Source organism: Lactuca virosa, chromosome 2 (genome assembly GCF_052849685.1).
Source record: "Lactuca virosa cultivar CGN04683 chromosome 2, Lactuca_virosa_CGN04683_v6, whole genome shotgun sequence".
Classification (NCBI taxonomy): Eukaryota; Viridiplantae; Streptophyta; class Magnoliopsida; order Asterales; family Asteraceae; genus Lactuca; species Lactuca virosa.
In genome coordinates this window covers 227,718,233-227,742,181 of record NC_136427.1, presented here as the reverse complement: position 1 = coordinate 227,742,181, position 23,949 = coordinate 227,718,233, and the positions used below count along the sequence as shown (strand labels likewise).

Genomic DNA, 23,949 nt, shown 5'->3' with positions numbered 1-23,949 from the left:
ATGCACGAAGTCCCCGTCCTTGAGCTTTAGCGAGTTGTACCTTGTGCTTCAGTGGGCCGTACGTAGGGCGTACAAGTTGGGTACGCAGGGCATATTCGCGAGGTCTTCTTTTGGGCCTTATAGGCCTTGGGTCTTTTGGAGTTTGGGCCACGGGTTATTAGATCATATATGAGAAGGGTAAAACGGTCTTTTACCCATTGGAAATATAGAATATGGTTTGAGACCTTGGATTTGGGAAATTGTATTAAATTATTGATTAGGGATATTTTGGTTGTGTTTAGTGTCAAGATTTCGGTAGCAACATCGCGTGTGATTCAGTTATCTCAGATTGAGGTGGGTCTTCACACTGTACCGTGGGTGGAAGGCACCAATGTCGGTCCACTAGGATTTGTTATGCTAGTTGTCTTTGTGACTCTCCATGGTATGTTGGGCTAGGCCCATTTTATGACGGGCTAGGCCCATTGGTATGTTGGACTGGGCCCATGGAACAAGAAGGGCTAGGCCCAATGTATGTTATGTAGGATGCTAGCTGTCTCTGTGACTCTTCATTTGTATGCTGGGCTGGGCTGGGCTCATTGGTTTGGAAGGGCCAGGTCCATTGGTATGTATGGTGTGTGGTATTTTGGGAAACTCACTAAGCTTTGTGCTTACGGTTTTATGGTTATGGTTTCAGGTACTTCCCGTTCGAAAGGGAAGGACTCGGCTTGATCGCAACGCATCCAACCATGTTTCCGCAACTTGATGATTTTGGGATTATACTCTGATAACTATTTTTATTATGATATACTTTTGAATTATTGGAAAAAGATAATTGGTGTTTCTGGTTAAATAAAAATGAAATTTTACCTTATAATGTTTGGGACGTTACAAAAGAGGTCGGGAACCTACATGCCTGCGTATTCCAAGATACACGTCTTATTTGCATATCGCAAGTCATTGTTTGTATGCATGTATATGTATTGTGGTATATGGTATTTTGAGGAACTCACTAATCCTTGTGTTTAACCAGTTGGATAAAAATATTTTTCAGGTACTTCAGTGATTCGTGAGAAGGGATTGTACACACGCGCATTCGCAACATGTTTTTCCTCACAATGTAATCATACTCTGATATATTTTAATAAAAAAAATGAAAATTTTGCCTTGAAAATCTGGACGTAACACCCATCATGTTCTTCGTAAAGACTTGACGGAACATATGTGGACCGTTAACACATCGATCTTAACGCGGAACCGGTCGATGATTTAGACGGTCAATTTTCCAATGAAAATGTCCTTTAGGTCTATCTAGGTTCGGTAATTTTAATTTCCTTGTTTTGTATTTTTAAATTCTATGTTGTTTTTTTGGTTTGTTTGTTGTAATTTTCTTTGAAGTTTAATGAAATTTTAGTTTTAAAATATTTTTGTTAAATTGATTATTTTTAATATAAATTAATTTTTAAAAAAAATAACATGACAATTCACATCCTGTATATGGCAAAATTTTGATGCAGAATGATAAATCTTAGGTGACGTCTACATGGACTCTGGCAAACGTGTCACCACTTCCTCCAGCCCAAATGACAAAATTTTGATGCTGTGTAGCAAATCATAGGTGGCGCCTATATGAATTCTGGCAAGCTTGCGACCACTCCCTTCAGCCTAATAATGCTACAACAAAAACTAACCCCTAAACTAAACCGCTATTTGTAGAAGGCCGCTAATCGTTATAGTGCACGATTAATTTGCATAGATGGTGACGAGACAATTAAACTTTATAATACTTCAAAGAAACAGAAATGAAACGGTATCTCCGGTAAGAGATTTGAAAAGTATATTTGGTCCATTTTTAGGATATATGTCTATTAAAGAATTTAGTAATTTAGAAATTTTGGCTCCATGGAAGAAAAAAGGAACCAAACCATAATTTTTTTTATTATAGTCATTTTAATATCGAAGGTTCTATCGTAGCTTTAGATTATGTTTTTTTTGTTAGTGGCAAAGGAAAATGGTAAGGAAAAATAAATATGTACGTATTTGAATGATGACATGGAATGGATACAAAATATCATTTCGCTTGAATACAAAATTAAGCGTTCAAGATATACATGAAAGAAGAAATTGCATTAGAAATATCAAATGCAATGACCAAGCTAGACGAAGACGTCGACGACCTAAGACAGCGAAGAAGACAATTTTACGAGTATACAAATACAAAACGAACATGGCCAAAAGACAATCCTATTTATAAAATATATTAAATAAATAAATATTCCCATTAACATCAATTTATATAAATAACACAAGAAATCAAAATATAGTACACTCCCCGACCACCGTAGAATAAAATAGTTCCCAAAGGCCACCGACTCTGTTTTCACATCACACGCTGTGATTATTTACTAATTTGTCGCTCCAATTTCCTCCATAGCTGTACGAAATTTCATTTTTCTTTTCTACTATTTTAATTTTTAAATAAACGACAAAACTGCAATCTGCTCATCAACTGTTTGTGTTTATGCATGAATGAATGAGCTTAAAGTCAGTTCCCGAAAGAATTACCTGATCAGTAATTTTCCTGGCCTACTCAACTGTGCAAGAATTCATCAGAGAAATCGGCTTATTGATGGCCTTGATTGGATTGTAAACAATGGCACACGAAACCTTTTTGTAGAACTTGGGTTTCACCAACTTACCTAACACGTAAGCTTTAGCTTTCACCGTGAAATTTAGGTTCAGTGGCAACGGCGCTGTCAGTTTTCCGTTCTCGCTGCTCCAGTTCAGTCCGCCGCCGTACAACGGCACTCGTACACCTCGCACGTTCACACTCACTATTCTGTGACCTTTTCTTGATTGATAAAATTTCTTCACCTGTAAATTAATACCCATTTGAGTTTAGATAGATTTGAATAACACACACAAATCATTTGAAACTAAAATCATTGGAGTAGTTGAGATTTTGTTACAGTTCCGGTGGCCAGAGTCAACTCGGTGTATGCGAGATCGAGTGGTGTGGATGATACATGAACCCCAAAGAAGGTTCCACGGTTGCGAAAATTGAACTTCACGGTGGCGTTTAAAGTCACCATCTCTGTAGCAACTCCAGATGCATCTGCCCCAGCATTAACTGCAAATTGATCGAATGCGATACTCTGCAAAAGTGAAAAGCCCCACAGTGATGATGAAATTTAATTACATACCGAATTGATCTTTGATCCAATCAACTACGAGTATAAATCATATGAGATCGAGTAACATGGATTTTGTAATCAATTGAACAGATTAGAAATTAGAGTTGACGATTTAGTGATTTACCCTCATGGTGATGACGGGCTTCTGAGGTCTGGCAGCGCCCCAGAGAACGAGAGCGAAAAAAGTGAAGAGAACGAAGAAACCGACAACGAACGCCAGAAAATAACACCGGCGAGGAATCCCCCGATGACCAACTTCATCGTTGTATCCTTCTTCCTCAATCGCATCAAATCCCTTTTCTCCTTTCCGGTGATGTTGATGTTGGCTGCCTTTCCTCGATCCGGGTCTGAGGGAGCCGGAATATCTGGTGGAGGAAGAGTTCCGGGATTGACGGCCGGGTGATCCACTGGGGCTGAGCACAGGCGTTGAGTGAAAGGAGTTGGTGGTCTTCTCTCCGTCGTGGGAGTCGCGCGATGGACTCTGGACGTAGTACACCGGCCGCCGCGGTTCAGACCTTGTCGGTGACGACGCCGTCAAACTCGTCACCTCCGAATCTGTCTTTGCGTGCATCGACATTTTCCTAGAAAGCTTGGTGAGTCGGTAATGGCGATATTTGTTGGATTTTGGTGAGGAGATTTGACAGAGAAGTACGAAACTGAAAAAGAGGAAAAGCAAAGTCGATCTACTAGAACTGCAGTGCACAGTGCCCAGTGAGACAGAGTCTCTAAAAATAGAGTGGAATATGGGGTTGGTTTGAAGATTTGTACGTTGGTGGCTTTGTTTATTAATAGGAACAAAGGAGGCCAGGAAGAAAGCAAGCCATGTTACCAAATATTGTAGTCAATGGATCAAAATAAACTTGTAGGGAACCATTAGAAGTTAGAACTATCATTTAGGTACATCGACATACCATCACACCAATAACATTTCAATCACACTAAAATATTGTCGCTCTAAGAGTCAAATTATCATCATTTTTCCACTAGTTACCTAGGATATACTTATCCTTTCATATCACCATTCGATTTCTTGTATTTTTTATACATGTTGTATTGTACATTGGTACACATACAACAAAAAAGCAAACTAGCCTCAAGGCTCACGTAAAGGGATCACTCACTTACTTAACTAATTCGAGACCATCCCCTTCACCGAAACTAATTAGACGGTCAGAACACCCTCCCAGAAAGTGTGATTGCAAATTCTCGCTGTAAAAATTGTTCATCCAAAGACCATCTCGGAGATCAATATCACATTATATATATATATATATATATATATATATATATATATATATATATATATATATATATGAAAAATTAGATATATATCCTAAACCCACTGTACTATGTCGTTTTGTATTATATATGTATTGTAATCGTACAAAGTTCTTAAAATTCAACTCCTAATTTTATTTATTTCCAAGATTTTTAGAAATATTGTTATTATATTTCTCTTACATCACATCTTTTTGTCGAACACCTACCAGGATATATATATATATTATAATTGCAAATGAAAATTATATATTAAAAAGATAATTGTGAAATTGCTAAAAATCTTGGAAGTAATCAACTTAGGAGTTAAATTTTAAGAAATTTGAACGATTACAATGTATATATTATACAAAAACGACGTAGTGTGATGAGTTTGGGTACCCAAACTTATATATTTTCTACGGTACATCCACTTTTCCATATATATATATATATATATATATATATATATATATATATATATATATATATATATATATATATATATATATATATATATACAGAGAGAGAGAGAGAGAAGTAGGTTCCATTGAGATTAAAAATAAAATAGAGATCTTGAGATTCAACCTCAGCCACATATTTCAAGTCAGCCGCTCTAACACTCCAGCGTACCGGCGCGGGAGGCCTGTTATCATCACAAATGATTATATAGCGTCGTCCGTTCCTTTCTCCTCTTCCAACATCCCCACCACCACAACCGCCACCGGCACCACCTCTGACACCAACCGACACCACCAATGTCACATCCGTCGCTTATACAACCGCCACCTCTGTCACCACAACATTTTCTGCCACCAGCTGTCATAATCATATATGATTACACAGTATGTGAACAGACATATATGTATAATCATTTATGATTACGCATACACTGTTGTTGTCGGTACACTGGAGCGTTAGAGCAGCAAATGTGAAATGTACTGCTAAGGTTGAATCTCAAGATCTCTATTTTTTTTTATCTCAAGTGAACCGTCCTCTATATATATATATATATATATATATATATATATATATATATATATATATATATATATATATATATATATAAGAAAAAAGTTTGATAAAAAAAACTCAAAATGGTATATGTTGAGATACACATAATCTTATTATAATATTTTTAATTTTTATAAGGTCTTTTATAAAAATAACCCATAACTATATATATATATATATATATATATATATATATATATATATATATATATATATATATATATATACTAGGTGTAAAACTCATGTATTACATGAGTTCATTCAAAAAAAAATATGAAATTCTAAACATTTGAGAAGTTTGAATTTATAAGAAAAATTAGAAAATATTGAATTTTAAAATTAAAGTGTTTTTCTTTTTTAAATTTAAACAAATAATTTAGATAAATAAACAAATGAAACTAATGAGGTTTTAATTTAGAAATTTTGAAATTAGAAGGAAAGTCAATTAATGAAATTGATATGCATTTATTATTAGATTTATTACAATTATTACATTTAAATATTATATGGAATTTGATAAAATGGAAAAAACCACAAAATGTCATGTGAAAAATATTTAATTGAAAATAACCACAAAATGACATGTGGTCAAATCAATGAGAGTGTGTCATGTGGCAAAAAGATTTTCATTTATTAGAGTAGATATTGAATTTTAAAATTAAAGTGTTTTTTTTTTAATTTAAACAAACAATTTAGATAAATAAACAAATAAAACTAATGAGGTTTTAATTTAGAAATTTTGAAATTAGAAGGAAAATCAATTAATGAAATTGATATGCATTTATTGTTAGATTTATTACAATTACTACATTTAAATATTATATGGAATTTGATAAAATGGAAAAAACCACAAAATGCCATGTGGAAAATATTTAATTGAAAATAACCACAAAATGACATGTGGCCAAATCAATGAGAGTGTGTCATGTGGCAAAAAGATTTTCATTTATTAGAGTAGATATATATATATATATATATATATATATATATATATATATATATATATATATATATATATATATATATATCCCTCCCCCCTTCATCCAACCTCCTACCATCACATCGCCTCCAAAGACGGCCCCTTTGCTCATGTTCTTCTTATTCATCGTTGTTATCTTTGGTCGCCGGAGGCGACGTCTTCATCCGTCATGACTCCAGTCGTTGAACATGGAGGAGCATCACTTCGGTAAATCATATGTGTCGCAGGAACAAAACGATTACAGGTTCACTCTCTTCAAAACTAACCTCCGCCACGCAAATCGTCACCAAAAGCTTGATCTGTCAGCTTATCCATGGCGTCACTTGATTCTCCGACATGACTCCATCGGAATTCCGAAAGCATCTCGGACTGAGATCTCGATTTCATCTCAAGTTCCACGCCGACACCAGCGAGGATCTGACGAACATTTCAAAACATTTCAAGACCATCATCGATCATCTGGAAGAGGAACTACCACTCGCCGACCAATTGAAACTCGAGCTTCTGTTTCCTGATTGCTGCATCATAATCTTAATTGATTTTATATATTGCTTTCAGAATCCTTCTGCAAACACTCTCCACCGGTAAGCTCTCTCTTTGTGCTAATCGATTTGATTTGAATTATAATTTGTCGAGTTATGTGCTCATAGTTGTTTTTGATGCGCTTTTTATACGGATTCAATCGGTACGAAGATTGAACTGCTTATTTAAATTAGCACATTCATAAAATCTCACCGTTCTGATGTGATGGAACTCGATATTGAATTTATAAAGACTTGTAAATATGTTGAAAACCTAATTTAAATGTGAAGTGATAATTGTTTTGATAAACATATAATGAGAACTCGATATTGAATTCATGAAAAAAAGAACGTGTGTTTCCTTATTTGCCATAAGCCTGTTTCCCTCTTCATTCTCGCCTCCATCACAGAAACGACGACCTTCCCTCCTCAGCCCTCCTCCAAATCACCATATTGTTGGCGCCTCAACAACCTTCCACTTCGCTAGCGCCCTACCTTCGCCACTCCAGTAGGCTTATTGCCATAATGCCCATCTATTTTTTGTTCGGTGTTCATAATGCTGAAATGGATTCTCTTCTGTTGGAATCATTTTTATGTTGGTCGATCTTATAGTGCTCTGCTGGAATTTTCATCTTGAGATAAACGTACTTGTTGAATTTTATTTACTGCCTTTGATTTTTTGTGCTGAAATGTTTGCTAATGAAACTGTTGAAACAAACATACTTGCAGAAATATATTTACTAAAATCTGATGTTCGGATATGATTTGAATCTATTTTGAAATCTATTTGCTTGAAATCTTTGTTCTATGTTGAATATAAGTACTCCACCGGTAAGCTCTCTCTTTATGCTAATCAATTTGTTTTGAATTATAAGTTATCGAATTATATGCTCATAGTTGTTTTTGATGCGCATTCTATACAGATTCAGTCACCATGAAGATTGAATTGCTTATTTAAATTCTCAACTTAATAAAATCTCACATCTTTTACATGATGGAACTCGATATTGAATTTATGAAGACATGTAAATATACTTTTACTAAAACCCCAATTTACACGTGAAGTGATAATTTTTTTTATTATACATAATGAGATGAGAATGGAGAATTTATATAGACAAAGAAGGAAAAATATAAAGATATTTACTTGATCACTTCTACCATCAACTCGAGGGGCTAATTTATTGGTTATAATTGAATTAAAAACTTTCAACTTCATAAAGTAATTCAAAGGACAGGAGTTTATAAAGAGTGTGATTTCTAGTGTTAGTTGAATTACCTGTTATATCAAATAGTGATAACTACAAGTAAACAAAGTAAATATCTTAATTTTTTTTACATCATAATAGTGTAACTGACATGTAATAGTGATAACTACAAGTAAAAAAAGTAAATATCTTTATTTTTTTACATCATAATAGTGTAAATGACATGTAATAGTGTTAGTTGAATTACCTATTATATCAAAGTTATTTCAATGAAGATTAAACTTTCCTAATCTTTACTATTTGACAGGTCTGGATAAATGGAGTGAAGAAAGGATTAACTTCCAACACGCCTTATCTTACTGTGAGTTTGTTTTCTCCTGTTATATTTGTTTAATTACATTATGGTGATGTGATTTGTTCACATATATGGGTTGTATTTTATTTTTGTTTTTCATACAAAATGTATTTTTTTTCTTTAAAGAATATCTTATATAAGTTTTTGTTGAGCTTTTGATCTAGGAAATATGTTATGTAGTTATATAATGACTTTGACACAATAAGAATTATAATCTTTACAACTTGTATTGATCTTTTTTAAAAGTAAATCAAGTCTCGTGAATGGCTTTCATTAAACAATTACAGATTAGTTACCATTACCAGAAAATTGAGAGGGAAGGGGAAAGACGAAAAGAAAGATGAATTCAATAATCTTGGATCTTTGAAGGGTATTTTCCTGTCAAGGAACCAATATTCCGGCAAAATCTTCATTGAAAGATATAAAGATATTTACTTTGTTTACTTGTAGTTATCACTATTATGATGTAAAAAATAAGTAAAGTAAGATAATTTGAATTCATGGCTCAGTGATTTCTAGTTGATTCAGTTTTTTGTTTGTTCAATTATTTAGTATTTGAGATGAACCATGTATGGCATATTTTGATAACGGTTTTTGATCAACAATTTAATATTATATTGGATGGGAAAATGGACCTGAAGTGGGAAGATAAAGCATTTCTTTGGATGTTATGTCATCAAACCCTTTTGGCAAGTTTGCAACATCTTTCTCTCATTATCATATGGGAAGGGTCTGGATGATAGTGTTATTTTGATTTAGTCCACAATAAAGTCAAGGTATTTCTTTTGAAAATATTTCTTGTTGATTTCAGTTTCATAATTTAATCTACATATAAAGCACCTATATTTGTATCTTCTCAAGTCTAATTTCCATAGTGAAAGCTTATTTTGTATCATATTTGGTTTTTTATTTAACCAGGAAATGCCTCGCAAAGTATCATATGGAGTTGATTTTGATGAAGAGTATGATGTTTATGATGATTATTGTGATGATTATGATTATAACCATGTCGATGGCTTAGAAGAGCATGACACTGGTAATTAATCTGAATTGCAATCTTCTCATGAGTTTATAATAACCATGTGATTGTCTAGTTGTACTTTATCTTTTAAATAATGGAACTGGTCATTGAAGGTTAAGTTAAACACTATTAGAAGCTTAATTTCACAGAAAATGATTATGAATCTTTTGTTAAGATATATGAACTCCACAGTTATTTTTTGAACATGCTTGATCATACTTTTGGTGAAATCCTAATTTTGAACATACTCTTATAATTGAGTTATAAAAAATTACCATCAGTTGGAAAATATGTATCAGTTAATATTTACTTTTTGGAAGGAAAAATAGTTTTGAAATTTTTTTCTTTATATAATTGGTGGTTGTTCCTACTTTCCAATGAAACAAAGTAGGATTTATAATTAGTTTTTCTATTGTAAATTGCGGAATGTAGGATGCAAAAATTGGTATATTACAGAAATGATCTGTGTATAAATACTTTTAGAAATGGTCCATGTATTTTTTTACAGGAATGGTAATTTCTTATGTTAGACTGTTACTTAAGCACAGTTTACAACACAACATATATGACATGGTTATTGGTGTTGATTTCCCTACTTGTTGCCTTGTTGCATTGTTTCAAGTGAGAACCCTCTTATTCATGCTGCAAGACAAGGGCATACCTCCACTGCCAAATACCTGATTGAACATGGTGGTAATCCTGCACTATCAAGTGAATTAGGAGCTACAACTCTAGCTCATGTTGCTGGAATAGGTGAGTTGTTTTTTAGTTCTTACTATCTTATTTACTTTATTGAGGAAGTTTTGGTTTGAACATATGTAAGTTGATGTTTGTAGGAAATAATGAGTTGATGGAAGCTTTGTTGTCCATTGGTGTTGAAACTGAATCACAAAGTGATGCTGGCACACTTCTTATTTGGGTTGTTGGTCATGGACAACAAGATGCTTTAAAACTTCTTCTAAAACACAAGGCTAATGTAAGACTTCATTGATGGCTTCATAACAATCTTTTTATACTTGTATTCATTCAACTTCTTTATTGATATGTTTATTGTTTGTGGAGTGATGATGGAAGATGTAAAATTGATAAAAACAAGATTGTAGCATTTGTGATTCACATATGAATCATATGTGATTCACATATGAATCACATGTGATTCACATATTGATCATATGTGGTTCACATGTCAATCACATGTGGTTCACATGTAAATCTTATGTGATTCACATATGAATCATATGTGATTCATATGAAAATCAAATGTAATTCACATATTATGTCATATGTAAATGTGATTCATATGTGAATCGCATGTGATTCATATATGAATCGCATGTATATCACATATGTGATTTTGTGAGTGTTTTTCATCAATAATTTTTTTTCTTGTAGATTTGGAAGAAATTGTGGTGAATATTGAAGAGGTGAAAAATGATAAATTGAAGATATTGGAATCCACAACGTCCGCTCTACAATTTCGTCAAGATATGGACTTAATTTGCTTGAGATATCGATTTTGTTGAATTCATGAACTTGTTGAATTGTCTAGTCTTTAGGATGTGATACTACACAATAAATTTTGAGCATTTGAATTACATGAATTAAATGTGATTCACAAGTGAATCACATATAAATTATATGTGATTCACATGTAAATCACATGTAATTCACATATTAATCAAATGTAATTCACATGTAAATCACAAGTGAATCACATATCAATTACATGTGATTCACATGTAAATCACAAGTGAATCACATATGAATTACATGTGAATTACAAGTGAATTACATATGAATTACATGTGATTCACAAGTGAATCGCATATGAATTATATGTGATTCACATATAAATCACAATAATTCACATATTAATCACATGTGATTCACATGTAATTCACATATTAATCACATGTAATTCACATATTAATCACATGTAATTCATATGTAAATCACAAGTGAATCACATATCAATTACATGTGATTCACATGTAAATCACAAGTGAATAACATATGGATTACATATGATTTACATGTAAATCACAAGTGAATCACATATGAATTACATCCATATGCACACATGCATTTTGTGTGAGTGTTCTTCGTTAAATATTTTTTAAAATTTTCTTGTGAATTTCACAATTGAATCTTAAAGGATACAATCACATGTGAATATCACATTATATAATCACATGTGAATCTTACATGATATAATCACATGTGAATCTTACATGATATATACATGTACATTTTTGTGAGTGTTCTTGCATTAATCATTTTTTTTTTAATTTTCTTGTAGATTTTGAAGAATTTGTGGAAAATATTGAAGAGATGAAAAGTGATAAATTGAAGAGAATATGGAAATCTTGATATGAAGAAATAATAACACTGTGAATCTTTGTAGCATTTTTTATTTTGTATATCTTATTTTGTATCGAATAAAATACTTGTACTATTATGTTTATAGATTATTTAATAAAAATAAGATTTTTTATGATTTATTTACGAGTATTATAGTATAAGAAATATGCATATATTCATTTGAAAAAATATGCAACTAAAACGTTTATTATTTTTTTTGTTAAAAAAATTAGAGTTATTTTTTAAAAAAATATTCTAGTTTTTTTTAAACTTACTGATTTTTAAAATTTTACTTTTTAAAAAAATGCAGTTTTTTTTAAAAAAAATTGCAGTTTTTAAGAAAAAATAGCAGTTTTTTAAAAAAATCAGTTTTTTGAAAATAAATGCAGTTTTTTTTGAAAAAAAATGCAGTTTTTCTTAAAAAAAATTGCAAATTTTTTAAAAATTTTGCAATTTTTTTAAAAAAATATTTTTTTCAATTTTTTTTAAATTCATGTTTTCTGAAAAAATTAAAAAAAACCCTAGTTTTTGTTTTTTCTATATCGAAAATTATTTAAAAAAATCCAAAATTTGATTTATTATGTTAACTTTTAGATCTTTTTAGTAATATTTCCATTAACATAAAAAATCAAACATTAAATGAGATCGGTAAGATGACGATCATACCCTTAATAAATTAATTTTGATCTAACGCTCCACCTTTAGTTCTCAGGTTCTCGGGAAACTGTGAGTTCTCAACAGATCTCACATATATATATATATATATATATATATATATATATATATATATATATATATATATATATATATATATGTTTAGGTTTTATGGAAAACAAAAAACCTTAAAAAAACCCTAAAAATCATAAAAATGCATAAAAAAAATACTTAGAGATCATAAAACTTTTTTTTTGAATTTTCTTTTGACAAAATCTCACCTTTTAACACAAAATCGTTGAAATTTTTTTTGAAAAAAAAATTATAAAAAAAAATTAAATTGATTTTTTATTTTTTTTTCAGCAAAATTTTTAAAAAAGCTGCAATTTTTTGATGTGTAAAGTCAAAAAAAAGTTTTGTGATGTCTAGGTATTTTTTTTATGCATTTTTATGATTTTTAGGGTTTTTTTGTTCTCCATATAACCTTCCATATATATATATATATATATATATATATATATATATATATATATATATATATATATATATATATATATATATATATATATGCTTAGGTTATTTTGTTTTTACTAACTATTATGTGTCAGAATGCACAGATCTGGACCAACTGATGGAATTAATCAATGGACATGATTTGAGATGATATGATATCACAATGGGATAACATGTATCATATAATCACACAAATTTTAGCAAAATGGTATTTTGGACAATTAACTACATTTATAAAAGGAAATTTTCGGATTTTTAAAGATAACTAATTCTCCTAATTTTAAAAATCTGAATTTTTTTAATTAATTTAGTTTTAATTCTAACTTAATTTGTTAACATAACCGATTTTATTCTATCATAATATTTTTTTGCTAGATAGATGTTCTTTCAGAATTTTATTCTATTAAAATATTATTGAAAAACAACAAAATTCTTGAATCCGATGTTGAAAAATAACAACATTCTAACATATTTTTATACATCCGAACTTAAATACAAATTCATACATATTCTTACAGAATAAAAGACTTATACATTTTAATATAATTATACATATTCTAAAAGAATATTAACAAAAATGAATAAAATTCTTAAAAAATAACAACATTCTTAAATTGTGAGTATGATCAAACTTTATTCAGTCTTCAATTTATTCCTATAGGTCTTCAACGCATTCTTCTAGCCATTCATATCACAAATACAATATAAACTAATAATGGTTAAAAACATGGTACTTGCAATTAACTATCACTTTATATATTATAGTAGAATACATAAAATATGACAGAATAAATAAAATACATTCTGACAGAATACATAGATTTTATTCTGGCATAATACATTCTGACAGAATACATAAAATACATTCAAAAGTATTGTATTTACTACTAATATAATTTTAGATTCCAAATATAGAATAACGATGGACAATAGAAATTGGAATTCAAAATCACAAATTGAACCGAAATAATACATAGACAAATTAATTACCTTTTTAAACAGTTACATAAAACATGTGTTGCTAGTAATTCTGACAAAATGCATACCACAAGGTTAAATTCTTTAGATTCTCTTTCAGACATTTCAACAAACACTTATTAGGCATTATCATCAAACAAACCAAAATCCTGTGAAAGGCTTAGTATGATCAGAAGCAAAATCAAAAAAACATAAATTCTTTAGAGAACATCAAAATTTAAGTTTTTCAATACCAAATAAAAACAAAGAAGACGAACCTGAAGAATCGGAAATCAACAAGAAGGATAATCGGAAATCAAAGAATCGAAAATCAGTGAATAAATCAAATGGAAAATACATGTGAAGAATCGTAAATCATTAGCATTCAAAGGAAGAACTCCAAGCAACCAAGAAGTAGAAGAATCAGAAATCAAATATATGTGGTTTAGGGTCTGTGATAAAGAAAAAATGGACGAAGATCAAATTGTTCATCACTATTTTTTAACCGTTCTCAAAAGAAATTTGATTGTAAAATCAGAAATTAGGTTTAAAAATTAGAAATTGAGTTCAAGAACATACCAGGGCTAGGTTGTTGGTGTACGGCGGCAGCTATAGACCGATTTCGGTGATGGAATACGAAGTCGATGAAGGAGAGGGGGGAAGAAGAAGATATGGCAGTGGCAATATGAGGGATACAGAGGTATGTCGATGGTCATAAAGAAGAGATATTAGGTCAACATATATTTATTTTGTTTCCTTAATTGCAAGTGCAAAAAACCAGAAATACCCTTCTTGATTTAATTAGTTATTTAAATATTTGCTAATTTGTGATTGGTGCATTTAGGAACACAATAGTTGCTAGAAACATTTGAACCTAGCTCTCTCTCTCTCTCTCTATATATATATATATATATATATATATATATATATATATATATATATATATATATATATATATATATATATATATATATATATATATATATATAGGGAAGGGTTATATGGAAAACAAAAAAAAACCCTAAAAATCATAAAAATGCATAAAAAAATACTTAGAGATCACAAAACTTTTTTTGACTTTAAATATGAAAAAATCGTAGCTTTTTCTTCCAATTCGATGAAAAAAAATAAAAAAATCGATTTTTTTTTGGTTTTTTTCAAAAAAAATTTCAGCGAATTTGAAGAAAAAGCTGCGATTTTTTCATTTATAAAGTCAAAAAAAAGTTTTGTGATTTTTAAGTATTTTTTTATGCATTTTTATGATTTTTAGGGTTTTTTGTTTTCCATAAAACCTAAAACTATATATATATATATATATATATATATATATATATATATATATATATATATATATATATATATATATATATATATAGGGAAGGGTTCACTTGAGATTAAAAAAAATAGAGATCTTGAGATTCAACCTCAGCCACATATTTCTCATTTGCCGCTCTAATGTTCGAGCGTACCGGCAGCAACAACGTATGCCTAATCATAAATGATTATATGACAGAGAGGTATAATCATATAGGATTATACATATTTATACATATATGCCTAATCATAAATGATTATACATATATGTCTGTTCACAGATTGAGTAATCATAAATGATTATGACAGTTGGTGACAGAAGAGGTGGTTGTGACAGAGGTGGCGGTGGTATAAGTAACGGATGTGACTGTGGTGGGGTCGACTGGTGTCAGAGGTGGTGGTAGTGGTAGTGGTGGTGGCGGTTATGGTGGTGGGGATGGTGGTGGAGAAGAAATGAACGGGCGGCACTGTATAATCATTTATGATTATACCAGGCCTACCGTGCCGGTACGCCGGAGGGTTAGAGCGGCAGATGTGAAATACGTGGCTGAGGTTAAATCTCAAGATCTCTATTTTATTTTTAATCTCAACGGAACCTACCCCTCTCTCTCTGTCTCTCTGTATATATATATATATATATATATATATATATATATATATATATATATATATATATATATATATATATATATATATATAGGGAAGGGTTATTTGGAAAACAAAAAAACCCTAAAAAAATTCTAAAAATCATAAAAATGCATAAAAAAATACTTAGAGATCACAAAACTTTTATTTGAATTTTTTATGAAAAAATCGCAGGTATTTTTATAAAATCGTTGCAAAAAAAATAAAAAATAGTTTTTTTTTTCAAAATATTTTTCAGCGAAATTAAAGTAAAAGTAGCGATTTTTCTATATAAAAAGTCAAAAAAAAGATTTAGGGTTTCTAAGTATTTTTTTATGAATTTTTATGATTTTTAGGGTTTTTCTAGGGTTTTTTGTTTTCCATAGAACGTAAACTTATATATTTAGAAATGAGTTATATGGAAAATGAATACTTACGTCAACATATGCTGTAACCAATAATCAAATGACACGTGTCCATTTCTTTATTCACAAGTAATGTATTGTGGAAGTTATTTATGTAGTCACTCTAAAGTGATGTGTTGTCATGTTTTCATTGATTCAAATATGTGTTGCCGTAATCATTCATTTTCCATATAACCTTCCATATATATATATATATATATATATATATATATATATATATATATATATATATATATATATATATATATATATATTACATTTTTATTAAAAAAAAGCACAAAAAATTGTAAAAAAAAAAAAAAAAAAAGGTCACACCAAATGTTTTATAGATGTTTTTTTGGTAACTCATTAATGGAACCATTTAGACGTTAACTATGAATTGATCAATATCCAGTATGTTTGGTACCGCGTTTAATCGGATTAAAATTTTTGGAGTTGTTTCTAAACAGTTAAATTATTTCACTTTCTTGTAATGTTGAAACTATTAAGTTCAATATCTTTGTTTCTATAAAAACGATAGTTTGTTTTGTTTTAGATTAATATGAAGACGTTATACATATACATAATTTGATAATAACAATTTATATTTGGTTTTAGGGAAAACTTTACCATCCGGCGTATGCAATTTTATTGACCACCGACAAAGTTAGAAAAATAAATAAATCAATATTCATTGGGATGTGCAACATTTCCATTAAGTAGTTTTGACATTACTTTAAGAATTATGTTTATTCTTAAATTTATTCGATCTAACTACTGACCATTAATCTCGTCGTAAAAATAAAAAATTAATTAATTAATAATTGTTTTAAAAATCTACTTTTTGATATCTATGTTGTTATCGGATCTTTTATTTGATGATTTGGTCCTTTATTTGATATGATATTTTATCAAATATTATTATTTTAAAAACTTTTTTACAAAAAACAAAAAAGATTAAAAACATATGTCGGCTCCGCAGAAAGCAGTTTTCCAGTGTTTACGTGCACCACATGCTCAAGATTTTCTTCTAGCTATCCCTATAGATGGGTTTGGCCAACATATGTCTCCGGTGGAGTATCGTACCATCCTCAGATATCGACTCATGATTCCAATATTCTCAGCCGATGAGATATGTCCGGTGTGCCGCAAGACATGTTTGGACTCTTTTGGTGAGCATGCAGTTCACTGCAAAGAACTCCTGACGTTCAAATACAGGCACGATATGGTTAGGGATGTTTTGGTCGACATATGTAAGCGTGTCGGGGTTTCCGCCAAGAAAGAGGCTCCTGTGAATTTCCTGACTGACCCGACAGAAGGAAGGTCAACCCTTAGACCGACTGGCGTTTTGATTTTTGGATGGGTTGGAGGGAAACATGCATGTGTGGACCTTACTGGGGTATCCCCTCTCATAAGTTTGAGGGTCGCGGGTTTCACGGCGGGACAAACTGCATTAAAAGCTGCTACATGCAAGGTCACCAAACATGAGAAACCGTGTATGGAAAATCAACACGCGTTCATACCATTTGCATTTGATACGTTTGGCTTCTTTGCGCCGGATGCGGTGTAGCTTCTTAGTAGACTACAACGGATCATGCATAGCAATGTTATATCCCCTAGATCTATGGATGTAGTCTTCAAAAGAATTGGTTTTACCATACAAAAGGGCTTAGCAGCGCAATTTGTTGCCTGTTTGCCTTCTCATTCGTTGTATGATGATAATAAAATGTCTATTTCGTAATTGCAACTATATAAATTTCTATTTAGAAAAAAAAAATTAAAAAAAATTAAAAACACATCCTTTTATATGCAGTATGTCCTTTTTATTTAAATGACTTTACAAACTTTATATATGACGTAATATTTCCAGGACTGATTATGAACCATGAGACTATAGTGTATACATATACATGATCTTTGAAATTACTAACGTATATAAATCTTGAAATGTATTAAAACGGAGTGCTAAATTTGATCACCGAATCAATTTTATAAACTTAAAATGATTTAGCATTGATTGGAAAGAGGTGGTTGGGCATATATCATTTACCAATGCTAGTGGGCAATTTACTTATAAATAATCATGTGATAATTGATATATGATGATATACAATAACCATTGCCCCACGTTATCAACTTAATATTTATATATCAACAATTTGATCTTTGTTGTTTTTAATTAAAAAAACAGTTAAATAGTTCGAAACATATATGAAGTTGTATGTACTACGCTATATAATGTTTACACTCTACCATTAACTTTTTCAATAACACATTAGTTTTTCACTCATTCACATTTCACTCACCAAAAGACGAAAAATAGTTTTCTTTCACTAACTTTCATTTTTTTTTTTTTTAAATTAAAATAATTACTTTTTAAAGTTTATAATTCAAAAAATAAATAAAATTAACTAAAAACGATTAATAAACATAAAAATTAATTACAATGGAAATATTTCATTACTTAAAAATAAAAATTACATAAAAACCAACCAAGATTAAAAAATAATACCTAAAAACAACCATGATTAAGAAAAAGTAACTATGATTCTGAAAACAAAACAATCTACGCTAAATATTTTTTCATGATCTTCTCCTTCGTCTTCAAAACTAGATCGAAAGTCGGTCCCGAAAGATGATCAGTTTTTTTGCATCAAGAAATCTATATATTCAAATTCATTCCTTTCATCGCGCTCCTTTTTTTTGTGGGCATGTTTTTCTTTGTAGAATGTCAAACGTTCAACAAAATTCATATTGTATCGATCAAATGTCTCCGTCATTTTGTGTATTTTGTCTGCTTCGTTGTTGAAATACGATGCGTTGGAAGAATACCCCTTCCCTTTCCTTTTTGTTTTGTCCCTACCCATCGTTCGGACAATTTCTGCTAGCTTTAGCTCGTCTTCGTCATTTAAATCTATCCCAACATGAGCATCCAAAGAAGTTGTGAATCCACTAGAGCATGTTCTTGTTCTTTTTTATTGTGTTCCTCTTACTATGAAGTCTGATTCGTATTTTTTCCACCTTGGACAAAGATCTAACAATTTCCAAGGCTCATTAAACTTGAATGTCTTTCATGTTCCCTCACGATACAAATGCAAAGCCTCTTGAAGAATTTCTTCATATCCTTGACCGCTTCTCCTTTGGGTTTTAGGTTGTTGCACACCCCGTTCATATTCAAAACACTTCTCGCTATTTCTTGAAGCTTTGAATTAAGTTGTTGTTTGGTACAATACATCATCATCTTCACCCAAATCCTTGCGAAATCTTTCAAGAATGTGTAGCCAAAAATGTTCATGCGCTTGTGCATTTCTGTGCGTTGAACCTCCAAAATGTCTACCCAAGATTGTGTCAGCATTATCTCTTCTTGGGGAGTCCATGCTTAAGGCTTTTGCTTTGTCTTCTCTTGCACCAATTGTTTTCCTTTGCGACATTCTTAGCACGTTGTCGGTGGCATCTTAAGCAAATAATAATGTAACATCCGATTCAATGTATTTTTCATTTTCACCCTTTGTGTGTAAATAATTTTCAATTTTGGTCCTTAGGGGTATTTTCGTAATTTTGGGAAGGGAGTGCGTACTGTGGGCGTACGCAATCAGGGGACAAACCCTAATTTTAGGGTTTGGAGCCTATTTAAGCAACCTTATGTCCCAAGGTTCTCTCATTTCCCAGCCTCCATTGCCCTTTTTAGCCTCATTTCGAAACCCTAGCTCATATAGAGAGATTTGACCCCCTTTGTGTGTGTTTTGGTGGGTGTTTGGTGAACCTTGAAGAAGAAGAAACTTGGAGAAGGTACTTTGATCAAGGAGGAGCTTGTAGATCCAGATTTCACTCATCATTTCCACCTTCATTGAGGTATAAATCTTGGACCTTGCTCATTCTGTGCTTAGATCAAGTTATTATGGAGTTTTGGTCACCTTTTGGTCCCATGAATGAGATCTAGTGGAATTTTACCACTCCAGAAGTTATGAGTTGCTCCTCTTCATGTTTTTGAGATCCCTAGTCCATGAAGTTAGCATCTTGATGGTTGAGGATCAACTACGCATGAGTTTATGTCCACTTGGTGAAAGTAGGATGCTAAATCTGAGGTTTGAGTTCATTTGAGCCATGCAAATGCATCAAGTTAATGACTTTATGGGTTAAGAAGTTTCCCAATGTTTGGATCTGAAAGTTGGACGCTTGGTCTTAAGCAATAAGTGCTTAATGGAAAATGGCTTAACAGGGTGCGTATGTCAGGCGTACGTAAGCGTACATTAACCAAAAAAAAGTTCTTCAGTTAATCCTAACTTTTTACTAATTAAATTAAACAAGCTCTCAATTAAAATCAAAAAAACAGCCTTAAGATTTGTGTAAAATTCCTAATAATATTCAACATTTCTCACAAGATAGAAAGTATAAAAATATGAAATTTCAGTTTATATCAGAATTAAATCTCAACACGGAACCAATCTAATACTTGTTACTAATTACCAGTTGATTAGAACTATTACTAATTATATTAACTGATTAACTAGAATAAGTAAACCCTAATTAGTTGATCAAGATAAAAAATCAATATCAAACATTCATTAAGCACAAAACTGAAACTACTAGAAAAAATCACAAAAAAGTAGGTCTAATGATTGATTACATGAACAGTATTGATATGTGCAAAACTGAAACATAAGGTTTAGTCAGACATGCCTAAAATCTGATTTGGAACAGTAAAAAAGAGACACTGAGTAGCTAAATCTTACTAAACTAAGTGTATGAGATGATCCACATCCTTCAAATATTCAGAAAATGATGAAAAGTGTAGAAAATTGCCTTCAGAAGTCGTTTTCGTCGTCTGGGAATGTATGGGGTTTAAACTGATTAGATAGGAGGTATTTATATGAAAGCCTTGGTTTGAGGGATTCGGGTATACTCTTGGGTGTGCCTGAACTCAAACTGAGGATTTGGTAGATTTCCATAAGAAGAAATGGTTTATAAAAGAAATTTTAAATAAAAGAAAAGGGTGTGGTGCATGCAATTGACAAAGCTCAAGTAAGTTTCCCAAAATACCCATACATGTTTTGTGATATGATTAGATATGAGAATCTGTGAATCGCATGCTAGATTAGGGCTAAGGATCTGCTCAGGATTGCATGATAGAATGCTAGGAGAGATGCCTTTATATGCCTATTGTATGAGCTTGTAGACTTGCATGCTAGTATTGATCATTCAGTGATAGGATGGCATGTTTAGGTTATGCTTTGATTCCGATTACTCAATGCTCGAATGTTGCTTTCTTTATGATTTTAGGAGTTCCCATTAACATGAGCTAACTAGTAAGCGAATATGCTAAGTTACATATTACTAAGATTAGATAATTTTATAAGGTTAGGTCTAACTCTATTGCGCAACTCTTTTTTGAGTCCAACTATTGTAGTGTGAGACCTTTCATTCGAAGAATTTTCTGGTGTCGGTGGTATGTAATTGTATTCGTAAGCTAGTTAGGGGTGTTAGGGGGAGTTCCTTCTGCAGCTGATAGCGGATAGTGGTGTGGTGGTATCCCTAGGAAAACCTAGGAGGTGATTCGGTGCGGAGAGCCTTATTTTGATAAGGGTTGTTTGGATTAATAGGGAAGTAACTTGGGGGATTCGGGGCGATTCTTGAGGAAAGTACGAATATATGTGGAAGATAGTATGGGCCCGTACTACTGGAAGCAGAGGATCCGTACTCGAGTCAAGGAAAGTCACAATGATACCAGGAAGCTTGTAGAATGTGGGATGCATCGAGTATATTCTTATGGTTTATATGGTTTATTTTCAGTATGGTGGTCACTCGAGGAGGTTCTAGTACTGGTTCTGGTACCTGTGATGGTTCAGGTTCAGGCTCTGGGGGCGGGTTTAAGGATGACCAGATGCGGGAGTTCATTTCATTTGAGATTACCCGCAGTATTCTTGAGCAGACTCATGTGATCTCTGGATGATGAGGTTGATGAAGAAGAAGATGTTAATGATGAAGAAGGGGCTGATGAAGAATAAGGGGTTGATGATGAAGAAGATGAGCTTGCCACTGGTAAGGGAGAAGAATCTGTTTGTGGAATGAACTCTCCTCCAAGATTGAACAAGCACATTCGATTCTTAACTACTTCTTCATCCACTCCCTCTGCAAATGATGTTGTACAGCGTGGATCAAACCCACCTCAAGTGGAAACTACCGATCCACTGATCCAAGATCTGATTTCTCCAAGATCAGCGTCTCCCTCTCATAAAGTTGAACATGTTCCTCCTATGCCAACACCTCTTCAGACTGCTGCTTTTTTATCAAGGGGAATCCAGCTCCAACTTTCAAACTACTATGCTCTCTCAACTTTCTCTATTGGTGCAGTTAACACAATCGTTGGAAGAAATATTGGCTAGAGTATAAAATGATGTGGCAGATATGAAACACATTATTGTTGGATTAGGTGTCTAAGCCCATAACTATAATTGGTATGTACTTGATTTGATAGTAGCACGGTCCTTTTGGGTTGCCTTCACCCTAGCAACTTGACAGGATGATTTTGGAGAGAGAGGTTGATAAATGATTTATTAATGTATTATGAGAATAATATATTAATTGGAAATCATGTTATTTAATTAGTATTTAATCAGAAATTAATTTGGAATTAATTTTGGGATTAAAGGAACTGATTAAAAGAACAGGGGTTGCTTTGCAAATCATTGATAGTTATGAAACTGGGTTGATGGACTCCTTAATTAGGAGTGGACGAAATCCTACAGGGAGGCCCTATAGATTTCGTCCAAGGCTTCTTAGTGGGATGTCCATGGGCTGCTTAAACCTTAAGCAGGAAATTAGGGTTTCCTCCAGAAACCCTAGCAGCCCTCAGCTATATAAGGAACCCCTAGGCTTGGATTTTCAGCCACTACTTGCTTCCAGAGAACCCTAGCCGAAATTCTAAGAGCTTCCTCCTCTCTCTCTCCTTCTCATATTCTTGCTAGTGGTGTTTGTGAGCCATTTGAGGTGCCACATTTGAGGCATTAAGCTTTCAAGAGTCAAGGATCTACAAGGAGTTCTTGTTATTACTACATAACAAGCAAGGTAATCATCAAAACCCTTTTGTTATATGATTTTCGAAAATTATATGCTAGATCTAGGGTTTATTGATTTGGTATTCAATTGCATGTTCAACTAGTGAAAAACTTAGATCCAAAGCAATTACGGTTGCATGATCACATAGTATGTTGTTATGCTCATAACCCATAAGTGGTATCAGAGCCTAGGATGTTTTTCAGTTGTATTTGATGCATATGTGAATTATCCAAAGGAGAAGGGAACAGATTCGTCAATATGTTCATCAGACTCGACGAGTTCCACAAGGGACTCGACGAGTTGAGCCTACTCGACGAGTTCAATGCAAAAACTCGACGAGTCAGGCTGCCAGATCCCTGATTTTTCGATTTTGATATCTTTGTTTGATTAGGATAATTACCAAATTTGTTTTACTGTTTAAAATTGAATTTTCTGGAAATATAAATCTATATCCTTATCAAATTAAAAGATTTGGTCAAATTTTAAGATAATGATAAAATTATTTGATTAATTTAATTATTTAAAATTTGATCTAGTATTT

General features: G+C 31.8%; 1 protein-coding gene across 1 annotated transcript; it reads right to left on the bottom strand.

Moving 5' to 3' along the window:
* Positions 1 to 2,432: 2,432 nt before the first annotated feature.
* LOC145160338 (uncharacterized) lies at positions 2,433 to 3,998 on the bottom strand. Its single transcript, XM_079079486.1, has 3 exons — positions 3,295 to 3,998; positions 2,946 to 3,131; positions 2,433 to 2,850 (listed from the first exon to the last, which is right to left on the bottom strand). The coding sequence occupies exons 1-3, from the start codon at positions 3,745 to 3,747 to the stop codon at positions 2,563 to 2,565; spliced, it is 927 nt and encodes a 308-aa protein (XP_078935612.1). The 5' UTR covers positions 3,748 to 3,998; the 3' UTR covers positions 2,433 to 2,562.
* Positions 3,999 to 23,949: the final 19,951 nt, after the last annotated feature.